The sequence below is a fragment of the Vanacampus margaritifer genome, chromosome 1 (assembly GCF_051991255.1).
Source record: "Vanacampus margaritifer isolate UIUO_Vmar chromosome 1, RoL_Vmar_1.0, whole genome shotgun sequence".
Lineage (NCBI taxonomy): Eukaryota > Metazoa > Chordata > Actinopteri > Syngnathiformes > Syngnathidae > Vanacampus > Vanacampus margaritifer.
Genome location: NC_135432.1, coordinates 26,675,919 through 26,692,469, shown reverse-complemented (window position 1 = coordinate 26,692,469; position 16,551 = coordinate 26,675,919). Strand labels below are relative to the sequence as shown.

At 39.2% G+C, this 16,551-nt stretch overlaps 1 protein-coding gene and 1 long non-coding RNA gene across 3 annotated transcripts in view; one reads left to right on the top strand and one right to left on the bottom strand.

Moving 5' to 3' along the window:
* Positions 1–11,150, top strand: part of klhdc8b (kelch domain containing 8B) — a 96,456-nt gene extending 85,306 nt beyond the window's left edge. The window contains exons 7-8 of one of the 2 annotated variants that reach the window (XM_077543939.1): positions 4,182–4,260; positions 8,734–8,880. In XM_077543939.1, coding sequence (XP_077400065.1) covers positions 4,182–4,222 — 41 coding nt within the window. In that variant the 3' untranslated portion in view covers positions 4,223–4,260; positions 8,734–8,880. Of the gene's footprint in view, positions 1–4,181; positions 4,261–8,733 lie in introns of both variants that reach the window. The other variant, XM_077543936.1, reaches the window with a different exon arrangement.
* Positions 6,980–7,635, bottom strand: LOC144060855 (uncharacterized). The gene is made up of 3 exons (XR_013296024.1): positions 7,490–7,635; positions 7,332–7,403; positions 6,980–7,246 (listed from the first exon to the last, which is right to left on the bottom strand). It is a non-coding gene; the product is annotated as an uncharacterized LOC144060855 (long non-coding RNA).
* Positions 11,151–16,551: the final 5,401 nt, after the last annotated feature.

The window sequence follows — 16,551 nt, the reverse complement described above, 5'->3', positions numbered from 1 at the left end:
GTATCTTCCTTGGAGGATTTACTAGAAACTGGCCGAAAGAAGCGATCTAACGACGATTGCACAGTTTTCTTCTTTTTTCATCATAAATGATGCGGTAGCACTCTATGGCATCATTCAATTGATTTGCAACCTTTGTGCAACGTTCAATATTTGGGTCTTGCTGCTCGAAGAGTGCGATGGCTTTATCTATGAGCGACAGGCGTTTCTTCTTCTTCCCCCTCCTCGACACGTTGCTGAGCCTCCAATGCTGGGTGAGCTCTCACAGCGGCAAGCGTAGGTATTAGCGGCGGAAAGAAGCACTACAGTACTCGGAAAAAGGTGCGCAATAAAAAATCGAACTTACAGCATCTCTTTCCGAACATTTTTTGACATGCGCGCAGACATGTTCGTATGTACCGTTGTTCGTAACTCGAATGTTCGTAAGTAGGGGAGCGTCTGTACTTGTACTTGTAAAATCAGCAGACATTTGGAGGGCATGACAAGCTCAGACCTCGGTTCCTACATTAAAACCAAAATGAGATGTTTATTTGTGTCATATTGAGGGACACAAGTAGCACTGTTTAGCTTTTAAAACAAAGTTGACCAAAAAACATTTTACTTTTCTACTTTATCAACACATAGATGTACTTTTCCAGAAGTATTTGATTCAAGGTAGACGTTTTGCACATTGATTTCAAGAGAAGAAATATGGTTACTTTTGTTAACTGATAAAATAAAAGCAAAACTTTTTAGGTTCTTGGTTTATGTAAAAAAAAAAAAATTATAATAATAATAATAATATAAAATCTGGAAAAAAATCATAAATTGAATTTTTTGTTTAAAAAATTGGATATTTTATCTTTAGGCAAAATCGCCCAGCCCTACTATAAGGAAACATAAAAATAAACAACCATTCACACTTACAGTACATTCACACCTATGGACTTAAAAGTCTACGAATAAAACAGGGACCACCTGACTGAGGCAGGCACGCTAACCACTCGTCCAACGTGCTGCCACAGAAGCCTCTAAATTTCCCATACAAGTGAGTGTGAAATGTGACTGGTTGTTCGTCAATATGTGCCCAGAGATCGTACCTTGCTTCTCGTCCAAAATCAGCTGGGCTGTTCTCCAGCTCACCCATTATGAGCACAAGCGCTATGGAAAATGGATGGATGAACTTTCAAAGCACAGGAATAAGGCCTGACACAATATGAACAATATTTCTTAGAAGAAATCATAACATATTAACAAGTACATATTTAATTGTCTCAAACTAATTTACAGCACAACTGCTGCAGATCATCCCCACATGCCAAAAAAATGCTTCTTACCATTACTATGCAGTCTTGAGGCTCACATTTTCCTCAAAACACAGAAGAATTAGAAGACTTGACGTGATGAAGCCAGTTGTCCAAGCAGTTAAGATATTATGTGCTCATTTTAATGACAAGTTGTAGTCCTAAATATAAAATTTTTTGGTCTGTCTCTGCCCCAAATACTGCTTCTGGCACAGTAAAACATGATCATGTATCAATACAATTTAAACACAAATTATGTAAATGTAACGAAGAATTGTTGTGAAACTCAATGTTGGCTTTAAATGAACAAAAGTATGCGTTTGACCACTGCACAATACAAGTAGCATTAATGTGACTGATATATGATGATAATAATAATGAATCATGTTACAGTACCTTCCGTCAGCCAGTATCTCCCTCACTGTGCAGTTCATGACAAACACACAGAAAATATCTCGTCAAACTTAATTAGTCTCCCACACACAGACATATTCTAAATTAAAATTAATTCTCCATCAACTTTTCATTTTCTCCTTGACTGAACAAAATGTGTTCACGTAAATACAGCGTGAGCAATCGTTACAATTAATCGGAGGTGAGATTTTTTTTTCCCCACTCAATGACATGCTCATTAAGCAGATATTGACTCTGTTGTGTAAATGTAAGTAACATTACTCATGCAAACTGTTACAGATTGAATTTAAATACATTTCTTCTTGTCCAAGTGTTTCTTTGTAGAGCAAACACACACGCACGCACCCACACACATCCTCACGGTGCTATCTTTGTGGGGCCATCTCATTGATATAATGCATTTCCTAGCCCTTGCCCTAACCCCAACCATCAAAAATGATTACCTACCCCCATTCCTAACCCTAACCTCAACCATAACCCAATTCAAACCCAAACTCTAAAACCAAGTCTTGACCCTCAAAAAGAGGTCTGAACTTGTGGGGACCACCAAAATGCCCCCACAATTTCAAGTCGGTCCCCACAATGGTAGTTAAACCTGGCAAAACACACGTGTATGGGCCCCACAATGTAGCAAAGACAAAGGCACACAGCACTCACTTCTCTCATCTCTTTTCAATGTGATCTTATGTGCGTGATCATTTGGCTAAAAAATATTAACAATTACAAATATAAGTCTGTTATTGAGAAATTTAAAAAAACACCCACACTTAAAATATTTGTAGGGAGCTTTAAAAGTGTAACATATTTGGGTGGAAATAACACATATAGCCTACACACACATAAAAAAATAAAAGAAAAACTTTCAAAAATAGAATCTTGTTTTGTACGTCTACGTGGCTAGTGCCCTGAAACGCACACAAAAAAAGACAAAAATATACAGGTGCAGACTTAAAGAGATTTTAAAGTAAAAGAAAAGAAAACATATCTTATACTGAAATTACTAAAATGAAAGAACAAGAATTTTGAAAACACGATTTTAAACCTACTTTTTAATCTGGATTTAAAAGCATTTACACTTGATGGTTTTGAATCTTTTTTCATTCGTATAAATCACACTGATAATAAAGGACACCAGCAAATGTGTTGTCTTTTTACGCTAGTTTCAATTTCTTATGTCTGCAGCTGCCAATTCCATATGCCAAGTCCTTAGCAGGAGGAACAGGAAAACCAAAAATACATAGCCCAAAAGGCACAAGGTGATATTTGGTGAGCTGCCACTATGTAAATTAAACACTTGGGCTGAATCACCGTCTGATTCTGAGGGGGTGGGGGGGGTTGTCTCTGTCTAAAATAGTTGACAATAAAGGAAGATCATTTGAGACGAGGCCTTGGAGAGGAAAGAAAACATATTTTATAGAGAACCAAAATGAGGCTAGGGCAGATTGAGATTAGAGGAGAGCTAGTAGAAATGACCGCAAGAACAGATGAACAGATTTGTGTGGTTACGTAAAAAAAAAACACACACAGATAAAAAGGACAAAAAAGATTTAAAAAAATAAAAGAAGAATTGAAAATGAACTTGAGAAAGAACAACAAAGGTCGGACCAGATGAGGGATGGGATTAATGGAAGGGATAAAAAGGAGCAGCTGTAGAATCGAGATGACATCTGTGGGCCGACAAATCAAAGCAATGACGGGAAGCCTTTGAGTAACAGGAATAGTGCATGTGTGTGCGCGCGTGTGTGTGATTTCTCATAAAAACGACGACTAATAAAGTAGTTCAAGGAGCCCAAGCCGTCTCATCACTTAGGTGCCATCATTGTCGGCCAACAAACCTCAACCCTGTGATGCGCGTCTCCATGGAAACGGAAATGACATGATTCCATGTGACAACAACTTTGCACCTGAGCTATCTTATGTGGGAAAGAACGGAAGAAAGCAAGAAGTGAGTGGAAAAATACGAATGTCTCAGCAGACTTCTGAAACGTGGTAATGTGCCATCTTTAAATGGGCCCTCTGTGTTTGTGCTTTAATTGAAGTGAATACCTCACAGAGTCAGTCCTGCAAATGGGCCATCGGGTAATGAACATTTAATGACTATTGTTCTACATTACATTTGCATTTAAATTTGTTCTATTGCTAAAAAGGTGAAGCCAGAGTAATACTATACAACGACCGCTTCCCTGTTGCACTATTCCCCAATGTTTTTACACTAAATTACATCTGTGTCTTCTTTTCCTTAGTGTTTTATTTATAAATTATTTGAGTCCTTTGGGGGTGGTTACTGCTGTTATTTGGTTTTGTATCACAGGAACAGCAACAAAAACTGTTCTTCTGGTTAGGTTTAACTATATTAGGGCTGCGGCTATTGAATATTTTGGTATTTCGATATCCTATATTTCACTTACAAAGTAATAATGAACAACCAATTGTTTTTCATTTTCAACTCATTTCCCCCAAAATGTTAAACTGTATTTTCTTCTCTAGAAGCATTACTAAGTGAGATTTGGGGCTATGAAACAAAGTGACGTCAGATCCACTTTGCCGGCTAAAGCAGCACATTTAAGTAAGCCCAGTTTGTTAAAAAATGATCAGTAGGAACTGTTAACTGTGTCAGCCTGTCAGCATCAACATGTTTCACCTTTTTGAAAAGAAGCCTGACAGTTCATACCAGCCTTTATGGGGCACTCACTCAACGACTAGCTGCTAGCTACATGCTGCTAACACTGGCAATGGATGCCATATAAAACAATGCTAGAGTGTTTATTTTTTTTTATTTTTGAGCATCCTTAATTAGCGTTTGAAAATGATTTTAGGAGTTCATTGTGTTGATGTTGGTGGCAGCAGTTTATGCAATATGGGCTCCAACTATCGAGCTTCCAGTTGGGAAAGGCGAGTCATGTCAGCCGTCACACGCTCCCAGGAACAACTTCATAATAAAAGCGGACCACAGCACAGTGTATTACTGTATATATTATTAGGGATGTAACGATATCCAAACATCACGATATGATAGTTATCACGATATTGTGGGGAGGTTCGCAAGACAAAAAATGGTCACAATATTGTGTAAAAAAAAAAAAGTGCTCATACTAAAAAACACACACACAAGATTGTTCTTTTGTACATTACAGCAATGAAAAATATGATAAATATATATATATATATATTATATATAATATAATATATATATATATATATATATATATATATATATATATATATATATATATATATATATATATATATATATATATATATATATATATTGAGGCACTTACTTGCTAATGCAAGTACACATTGAGTTCCTACACGTATTGACTCTATTACGTTCCCCTTCATCTGACCATTAGCGTGGATTTTAAACATAGAAGGGCCAAAACATGCCTCGTGAAAATTTAACTGCACTAAAAAACGAGCCACCAGAGGGTGCTAGAACTGCCCAAATGGAAATCAACCCGACTTTTTTTTAACATATGCTGCTTTTAACTCTTTCACTGCCAGACGTTTTCCGAAACGGGTTGTCCCCACTGCCAGCCGATTTAAGCATTTTGAGTGATCTTTCAAGGTCCACAGAAAATGTTGTGTTTGGACTATGGAAACACACATACTACCAAATGAAAGATTGGACTCTCATCTTTCATCAGAAAAAGTTTGTTTCTAGCTTATTCCGTTCTTCAGTAATCAACAATAGAAAATGGTAACTTTCACCGAAATTCTCTGTTTTGAAACAAAAAGTGGAGCAAAACGGCTTTTTGTGAAACGATGTTATTTCATGCACTTCAGTGAATTGTACACTTCTTTTTGTCCATGAATGATGCCACAAACACCTAAATAGTGCTTTACTTCTATAAAACAGTACCACCAACAATGAAAAAGTCTTTTTTTATAACAAAAAAAACAGTTTATTTACATAGAAAACAGTAACAATTTGACAAACTATTTACAAAGGTGTACAACAGTGCATGTGTGATTATTTACAATTGTGTGGATGTTTGAACTACATAAATTTTACTTTTGTGTGGTAAACAGTGTAACACTCGCCTGCGTGCAAGGGGACACTGCAAGATTTGCACCACAGCCTTGTCTCACTGCGAATGCCCCTTCGCATGCAGACCCGACACCTTCTTGCTGGCTTTTTTTTCCGGGAAGTAGCAGGCATGTGTTCCAGCGTGTGTTTGGCCATGTTACCATCAAGTCGGCTTTCAGGATCAAAATACGGTGACCTGGTATTTTGTCTGGCTTCCTCATGCTCTTCCATCCCAACTTCCTCCTGGTCTTGTGGCAACAGCCACCCTCTCACCACCTGCTGGATGAACTCCAAAAAAGGTTGACTCGTCCCAGGATTTTTTTTTTTGTACAATATGTAAGCATTGAACATGCATATTTGGAAAAGATAGGCAACAAACTTTTTGTGCCACTTCAACGTTTTCCGTGTGAATGGGTGGTACGAGATGTTTTGATCCATCTTGTCCACTCCATTCATCTTGGAATTGTAGTCCACAACACAAATTTGGTTTTTCGAAAGGCACTTTTTTTTTTTGTGCCTTCCGCCACACCTCCACTGTCCGCATTTCATCTTTGTGAAACGTTGTCACCATCCTCAACAAACGTTTGTCCTGCCATGCCACAATTAAAACATTTGTGTTGTGCCTTACCAGTTTCCCCCCCCACCCCAAGGCCAGTGTTGGTTAGGCACGTTATCTCACTGGGTTCACCCCTGTTCTTCCTCAGCGTTCCACAAACATTGGTGCGCGCTGCCAGGAGACGTTCACACAAAGCAATCGAGTTATAAAAATTATCCATGAATAGTGTGTACCCATTTCCTGGCAGACGATCCAGTAAGTTGAACACTGTATCGGGGAGAGAACAACTAATGCCAACATAGGGTTGCATATTGAAACAATAGCCGGTTTGGGAGTCACACAAAATGTATGATTTGATCCCATATTTGACCGGCTTTTGGGGGTTGTACACTTTGAACGAAAGACGTCCCTGGAAACTCATCATTCCCTCATCAATACAAATATTCCTGCCCGGTTGAAACAGTTCCTTGAACTTGTTTACAACGTGATTGAACACAGAACGAATTTTAAATAGTTTGTCGTCTGAACTGTGTGCCGTCTCGTTGTCGTTGAAGTGCAGGAAACTCCAGATGAGCTGGAAGCGGTTTCGAGGCATTGCGCGACTGAAGAATGGTGTCGTCTCTATTTCGTCCTGAGTCCAATACATTTCGATACTGGGCTTGTTTATATACCCAGTAAGGAATTGGAGTGTAAAAAACGTTTTGAGCTCAGACACAGACACTGGCTTCCAAGCACGACTCCTGCAGTGTGGCAGACTTTCAGCCCGTTTTTGCATTGACTGACGTGCAAATAAGTTTGTCTGATCAGCAATGTGCTGCAGAAGTTCGTCTGTGATGAAGAGCTGCAGGAAGTCAACTGGCCGGGTTGAATTCAGCTCTGCTGCGGCACCTCTTGGTCCTGGCTCCACAGTGAAGGGGAAGGAGTTTGGCTGCCAGCCTGCTTCATGCCAGCCAGATTTTTGGGGATCTGCAAATATACATTTCAATATCATATAATATTCATTTTAGATCAGTGTGATGCAATATATATATATATAAATATATATATTTACGTTTTTTCTTGGATCCACTGGTTGATGGACCTTTATTCTGCTCACTCTGAGGAGCGTCACTCTGAGCTGCAGCTGAAAGAAATATATACAATTACAATAATATCGAAAGAGCGTTTTCTTTTGTTGTTGCGGTGTATTGAAAACACTTTTTTTTATACCTCTCTTTGTCGTCTTTGCAGTGGGACGTCGCTGTGAGCACGATCCACGATCTATGAATGCACATTCACGTTACACGAGGTGCTAGCAGCGTGCTAGAAAAGTATCTCATAGCAAGTTTGTGCTTACCTTCGACGTCTTCTGCGGATGAAATACTGTTCGAATCACTTTCTCCGTGGTCAGACTGTACCCACTCCTCCGAAGAATATCCATCGGACTCAGGATACTCTTCATCGTCGTCCGATTGAACGTCCTCGTGCGGAGAAGTGCTCGGTCGTGCACCACGTTTTCCGGCGCTAGCACCACTAGCCTCCGAGGCCTTAACACGCGGTCGAAGCTGCCGCCGCGTCAACGCTGCAACTTCGGCATCAACCTCATTGTCGCCATCATCATCACCTTCGTCGGATTAAACGTCCTCGCGTGCAGAAGTGCTCGGTCGTGCACGACGTTTTCCGGCGCTAGCACCGCTAGCCTCTGAGGCCTGAGGACGTGAACGAAGCTGCCGCCGCGTCAACGCTGCAGCTTCGGCGTCAACCTCCTTATCACCATCATCATCGCGGTCATCATAATGGTGCACTTTAGCACTGGTTGATGCTTCTCCTTTTCCAAAAAATCGATCAAGCGTGGTCTGCTTCTTACCGTTGGTCGCCATTTTTCGTCTCTCCTCAATTCTCGTCTACTCCTCGACGCTCTAGCCCCGCCTGGCCTTTTATACTACTGACGCCCACCCGATCTTGTCAAAAGAGAGTCATCGCTGCCCTCTAGGGGCCAAAAATAGTCCTTAGGCACAACAGACAGACTTGAAACTTTCACCAGACATGCGGGAGGGTTTCCTCTACCCGTTTCAAAAAAAAAAAAAATCATTGGATGACGTCTTTTGACGTCATTGGCAGTGAAGCGTAGGTTTTTACTTGACGTCTTTAAACGTCAGTGGCAGTGAAAGAGTTAATATTGTGACATGACAACGACAATATATTGTGGCAGTTTTAATATCGCAATATCACAATATTGCCATTATCGTTACATCCCTATACATTATAATGTTCTATATTTTTTTTTTGTTAATGTACAGCACATTGAGCACTTTTTAAATTGAAGTACTCAAAATACTCAAGGACTTGTTTCATATATATACAGCACGCACACACATTTATATATATATATATATATATATATATATATATATATATTAGGGGTAATAACTGTTCTTTTTTAATCTTTTTTATTGTTTTAAATGTCTTTTCAGGCAATGAGCCATCACCGTTGGGCACAGTCGAGAGCTACAACCCGATAAAGCGACGTTGGGAGTATGTGGCACCCATGCCGACCGCTCGCTGCTCATCTGCTCTGCAGCAGACCAGTAGCATGCTCTTCGTAATCGGTGGGGTGGCGCAGGGACCGAGCAACGCTGTGGAAGCCCTCTGCTTACTGGAAACAGTGTGATGCGATTGGCGAGAGCAACCCTCACAATGGAGTAAATCCACACTGGCGGTGATATTCGGTTCATGCTTGCGTGGAAACGGCCTAATCACATGGTTTGGATCTGGAGGTTGTTATCCTCAAATACTTTTCAAACTTCATGGATTCCTCTTGATGGTACACATTTTCAGTAAGCATTTTTAAAAAGAAAAAAGGCATTGGGGACATTTGCTGACAGAGCTGGACGAATAAATACAAGGACAGCTAAGATTGCTGTGACTGATAAGGAGAGAAAACTGACAGTTTGTCTTCCTTGCAGATGTCAGAGGAAGATGGGGGAAAAGGAGCAAAAAATAGACAAACACACACACACACAGTACTGAAGACTTCATATGCCTTTGAACTATTGAACTATTATTTGAACTATTTTTCAGAATAAAAGCAGGGTACTTTTCTGGATATTAAAGGAACATAGGGCCATATCTGTGTCGCGCTCCCCTGCTGCTGCATCACCAATCTGACATTTTTCTACGAACCCCCCCTTACCAACCGCCCCCACCCCACCCCCCACCCCCTAGTAATGACACTTTGTTATTGTTCTTGCGCTTTTGTTACAGTGTTGTTTAAGAGTTACACTTCCTGGCGACTGCTACCATTTCGTCAAGATCACTGTCTCTTTGTAGGCAGTGACAGTGGCATAGTGTCAATTACCCTTGAGCAAGGCAAGTACCGTGACCCCTGAATTCATACCGACTCTTTACAGGGCAAAGGATCATATTTGGTAACTTCCAAGTTGTGCTCATACGTGGTATGCAAACTTGTGAGCACAACTGTAAGCTTGAGTTTAAATGGACACCACATGGCTCACTAATCAAAGTTCATAAAAGATGTCATTATAAATATTAAAAAGAAATATCTTTAATACACATCTTGGGTTAAGATAAACCCTGTCCCTCACCTTTGTTTAACTTTAAATAAATCAGTACTTGATTTTAAGTTCAAAATAAAATCTATAATAAAATGATTGAGGACTTATACTTGTATGACAGATATACTTTCAGAACATTTAACTGCCTGTCACTATAGGTCGCTTGCATAGGTAGATGAGCAAAGATGAATTTGTAATTGATAAATAATCATCGTCGTGCCGTTAAGCAACAATATAAAAGCATGAACGCGCGCACACACACACACACCCAAAATACTTTTGACAAAATATTTTTGTGCGACTACACCGTGTGTGAATGTCATCCATGCCCACTGCAACAACGTCACCCGCCGTTGACCACAGTCACCGTTCTTCTTTCATCTCCATCCTTGACGTGATAGATCAACACTGGCATTTATCCGTCACACTGTAGCACCCTTTGTTGTTGCTTTTTGTTTGCAGACACTCAATCATACAGCTGCTGCATCCAATCTGCTCCTCAGCCAACATTACTGACACGTTTGTTGCGTTTCCTCCAACCGCCGCCACCGCCGCCTCACTAATGAATGATAGTAACACTGTGTATTTATTACCTCAGTTTGACATCAAGCACATTACGGATTCTACAGATAAATCACCTCAAGGTGATGTAAGCCGGGCAGCCTTTTGAAGCATGAAATTGAATTGAAAGTGTCGAACAAAACACTCGTTGGCATATCATTGTTTGATGTTTGCTGGGCGGGCCAAAGGCTCGCTCTTCTTAGCTTGTACCCACCAACATCACCACTTTGTTTTCTGCGAATGAAACTGTGCCCTAAGTTTGATGAGGCAATACAAAATGCAATCGTTTCTTCAGTCTTTGAGTGAAGCTATAGTGGACACGTTTGTTTAGTCCGACAAGTTGACAATTTTAAACATCAATGACAAAAAAGTCTTTGTGGTATTTTTGCAGCAAATTCTTAGACGGTCTTGCAAGAAGTGCTTTTTGTACTCTCTGCAAAATGACAACCGATCCAGAACTCGGCCTTGTGTTTTGGATTGGTGTCATGTTGAAAATGTCCAAGTTCATCTCAAGTGCAAATTTTAGGATGATGAATGCAAATTGATGGCAATTTTTTCTTATGAGAACAAATGTACCACTAGTATTTTCTAAGTGGCATTAATCCTGCCATTACTGTTGACACCGTGTCTTTGTAATTCACACATCCCGAAAACTAAAGTGATCCCCAGCAGTGTTTCATATTATGGAATCGTGTAGGCCTACTTACACCATCGCCCTTGCTGGCTCCTCTCCAACTTTATGGTTGCAGGCTTAAGCTCCATTTTGGTGTCATCACTTTGTTTTAGACATTTTGAGATTTGTTTCGATGCTGTACTGTCAGCAGGTTGCTTTTTGGTATTATTATAGTTATGGCTTTCTTCTGGTGGCTCAACCATACAACCCATTTTTCTTCATAGGCCTCCTTATTGTTCACCTTGAAACGGAGAGGCTCAAGTTAGTTGTGGGATTTCTTTGTGTCCCGAACAATTTTCGTGGCAGTGGGCTCTTTGCACAAATCCACTACTTCCTGAACTCAAGCCTTCATTTCCTGTCTTTTATGATTGGACAAACTGATTAATCCAGGTGTGTCTGGCCACTGTTGTCGGTCAGGCACACCTGGATTAATCAGTTTGTCCAATCATGAAAGACAGGAAATGCTGAAAGTTTTGACCATGGCTTGTTTCAAGTCGAGTCACTCTTTTTCTACTTTGGGGCTCTTATATTATCTTTTCCCAGTTTTATAGAGTTCGACAACCTTCCTCTGCAGAACCTTTGATAAGTCTCATAATTGCTTTCCCTATGGCTAGGAATATAGCAATGTCAGTACAGCAGTGGATGGAACTCGCAGCGTTCTGTTAGAAACACACTCACACGCACATACGTATTAATTTCAAGCAAAAATAGCACATGATGATGATTATGTGTGTGTGTGTGTTTTTTAAGCCATTTAAACTCATGTGTGTCATGCTTCTGTTATCAGCCCAAAACTTCCAGAATTGGTAACACATTTCATCAGTGTCATTTGGGGAGTTTTTGTTATCATTATGATTTAAGTTTGCTTGACGACTGACATTTGTACCTGTGGCTGCCCTGTAAATTTGAATTCTGGAATGGTGAATGAAACTCATGTGTCATAAAGAGAAAAACTATTTCCAATATTCCCATTTTTGTTTGGATTTGCCCCCAAAAGTAAAGGGTTATTGCGTGGCACATCCGCTAGCTATATCCTACTCACAAATGGGTGACAAGTTCTGAAAACAATACATCTTACTGCCATGTGTTTGCAATTGGTGGAGGTATTAATCATTTTATTTATGGAAAAATACATATGTCAATTTTTTTACCAATTAGTGCACATTACGGACATTGCTTTGTATTAATGCAGGGTTTATCAACTCAAGACCCAAATTAGAATGTGTAAAACTAAATCACAATATTATGGAGAACATGGCAGACGTGAATTAATTAAACAAATGTATTAAAATTAATCACTGGTTGATAATAATAAAAAATGAAAGATTCAAATTGCATCAGGAGAGAAGCAAAAACAAACTTTTCAGTTCCACTTTGGCTGAGCACATGGTGCATTCAAGAACCAACAACAAAAGATGGGGGGAAAAAATCAGCTAATATTTAAACCTAACAAAAACAGCACAGATTCCACAAGATGGCGCCAACGTAATACCATTGATTGTTGGCCTGAGGGAAAAAAAACAGCAATAAGTCAAGTTGTTTTTCTTTTTTTTATTGCGCAACAAATCATTTGCAACTATGGAAATTTGCATATGCCTTATGTTTAATAAGCAGGTATTCGCTGCATATGTTGAATAGATCATTGCTTTTCCTGGTCAACAGTATAAGCAGTGCCACTATCATTAAACTTTAAGGAGACAAGGCCATTAAATCTTAATACAACTCATACTGGATGTGTACATGACAGGAGAAAGCTTCAGAAGTTTGGACCAGTGTCAGATCTGAATGAGAGATCTGACGCGTTGTTAGGTCACCATTCATTTGATACATCAAAGCAACTACCGCAATTTAAAATAAAGAAAATGTCTGATCACAGGATACTGAATTCAAACACAGTCAAGAATAGAGAGAAGGAAACATGCTTCAGATGAGTGAAAAATGAGCCCAGGACCAGAAACCTTTTCCTTGGCTGTTGCAGTTTAACATTTCTGGTCTGCATCCAAGACAGATCTTGTTATCTCTTTTGAGGCAGCATATGAGGCTGGTGCCAGTAGACAGTTGTCTATTTTTGGTGTTCACCATTTGATTGTGTTAGGGTGCAGGTCACACAAGCGCAATGGGCACATACACACACAAGCACATATACACACATACAGGGATGAAATCCATTTTCCATTCAGTTATGATAACACATTTCTATCTAAGAACATCCCGAGGGAAAAAAATGCTTGTAATCTGTGAAGTAAAGCGCTATTTTTGTGTTTTTTCTGCACTTTAATATTGCATAGGATACAATTGCTGCCAAAGTAAAAATGAAAACTAATTCAGATTTGCTATAAAGGTCCATGCCCAGATTTGCAATTGTGAGACTGAGACGTGGGCGGTTGGGAGGCTGATCCATTGTGTCAGTTTGTGAGCGCGCTAGTGTTAGTGCACATTTCTGACACATTTGTGTAAAACATCAGTGTTTATTATTAGGCCAGCCATCTGGAGGTTGTACAGTGTCATCGTCTAATTTCGTCTTGTTTTTCTTCTGCTCCGAAAAGCAAATCCTTCTGGGGGGAAAAAAAATCAAAGGCTTTACCGGGTTACCTACTTATTTATTTATTTATTTTTGTTTTCCCGTACATCATCTCCTTCACTCCCTCATTGATCTATAGTGGCTCGTGGATCTGATTTGCTGTACGTGCCAGGTTAGTTTGTCATCGGATTACAATTGTACTTGTACCACCTCTCATAGCCTGTTGAGGAATAAGAGCAGGATGATTCAGAGCAGGTAGAAGCCAATTACACGCTGTACCGTTTAAACACGCCAGGAGCAGATGATGCACAAGCCTGCTTGAATGTGGATGTAAATGCGTTATGGTCCAAAGCCGAAATATATTGCCAATCTGATTCCCATGGCAGTATTTATACAGGAGAGGTTTTGGGTTAGTTTATTTCTCACATTTTTCAAAACTTTGTGAGCAATAAAATAAAATATGCATAGAGGGTTAGTTCTAATCTTTTTTTTTTTATCACTATGGGAACTCATTTATTCTATTCTGCTGCTCTAACATTAATTTACTAAACAAAACATGATTGCATGTAGTTTTGTATTAACAACAGCCTTTCAAATCATACGGTCTTTTTCTTTTTTTTCCTTCTTTAGCATTATTGCCACCAAGTAGGATCTACTTTTTATTTATTTGTTTATTTATTTCCTTTAACACACATTCACAATAGGTCAGCTGTCTTTTGTGTTATAACATTACTGCCATGTAATAATTGCATGAAAAAGTCTTGCAAGTTTGACATATCAGCAAATTGAGTGCTGGTGGTAACAGCTCTGCACGCAGGCGTTTTGGACCAGATGTTAGTAATTTCGCTGCTGAGCGCAGACTAGTGGATCTGAATGAGGGAGAGCTGCACTGCCGTGGGAGTGATCACAGAGGACTTCCAATCAAAGCGATTGCTCTCATTCGTTTTAAATGTGCGTTCTAGTTGCTTCGGAATCATGTCGATTATTTAATCATGCACAATGTGTTTTGTTGTAGAAGTACCTTTAAAAAGCAACTCCATCTTGATATTCAAAGCAACGTTTGTTTACATTCACTTGACTGGGTATGTTGCTTCGTATCTTCTGATCAGGAATGCAGATTTTTTATTAATTCACCATGCTCTTTCTATTTACTTCACTTTCTTTTTTACTTTAAATCATGTGTTAATAGTAATAATTCCCATGAATATAATTATATTGAAGGAAAATTTCACCTGATTTTTGGCGCCCCCTAGAGTCCACAGCACCCTTAGCATCTGCATATCTTGCCTATAGGGTGAGCCACCCCTGGCTTTAATGCCAGTACAGTGATAGGATGTGACTGATGTGGAATTCCTGATTATTAGAATAAGGAATTGTACAGGTATTGTTTTTTTAACAGTCATTCATTGTTTTATTTTTTGACAACACAGAACATATAAAAACACTTCTGCACATTATTCAGTTCCATTTATCTCTCGTGAAACCACAATTAGTGAGGACTAGGGAGTACTCTTATCTAGTAGCATTGCTTTGGTCTTAATTATACTGAGTGTCATTCTACTGTTTGTAATATATAGCATCTAACCCATCCATCTTCTCGAGCGTTTGTCCTCCCGCCTTGGACTCGTCGCCAGTCAATCACAGGGCACATGCTGTACAGTATATACAGTACACAAAAAACAAAAACAAAAACATTCATACAATGAAGCTAACATGCATGTGTTTGGAATGTGCGAAGAACCCGGAGAAAACCCATTCAAGCACGAGGAGGACACATAAACGCCACACAGGATGGCCGCAGCCGAGATTTGAACCTCTAAAACTCAGAACTATGAAGCGGACTAACAGGCTAGCCACTGCTACAACACCGCGCCTGCCATTAATAAACTAAATTTAAAAAATATATATATTGCCATGCGTTTGCTATGGAGGCAAGTGATGCATTGCACCAAAAGGTTGTTTCAAGTATGCATTACATTTAATAACTTTTACAGCACCAAGACACATTCTGGACCTTGTTTTGATGTGCCGTGGTTGTCCAAAATAAAACTCACAAACTCAGGACTGAACATTGTGGGATGACAAATGGCCATGGAAGATGCTGATGCAGATATGATGAAACTGCATCCATACAGGCTGTCATGAGTTTGATTTATTCATGTATCAATTTTTATTTTATTTTTTAACCATGTCCTCATTGAGCTGTTGTGCAGGGAAATCTACAAATAGTCACGCCATTGGGGGACTTTTGTCAGGAAGGTCCTGACAAGAATAAATAAACAAATGAAAAAATAAATAAATCCCATATTTTAGTAGATGAGCTACTGAAGATAGTTTATAATGTATTATTATTACTTTTTTTTTGGTAATATTACAGTTAACTTGTATTGTGGATTGAGACTGTGAGATGACAGATATGCCTTGGTATTGTTCACTTCTGAGTTTCTTGTTCCCAAAGGGTTAGTCATCAGTGGCTCCAGTTTATTTTCATTGTGTTGTTTTGATGACATAAATTGGGAGTGAGCAAGCTATGGCATTGGGGCCACCACAAGGGGCCACTCTATTCTTTCATCTGGCCCCCTGCACATTTACATTAGCAAAACTTTAATGTATCAATTATTTCCTGAATTATTTTTTTTGTATCCCCTTATCTAATAAAAGAATGTAGTTTCGTGACTTAGGAAAATAATCAAATAAAATATGTCTTGTATTTATTTTATTCCTATTTATTAATTTTTTTGTATTTTACTTTTTACTTTTTTCCCCCTACATCATCTCAGATGACATGGTGTGTGTCCAATATGGCCCTTGAGCAGAAAAGTTTGCCCAGCGCTGAGATATATAGTGTTCATGTAAGTGAGTGTTGAAATAAAATGTTCAGAAAGCTCGGTCGATGCTGTGAGCTTAAATGAACACTGTTTAGTTTGATTGTTTGACTGTTAATTTGATTTTTGAAGTGAAG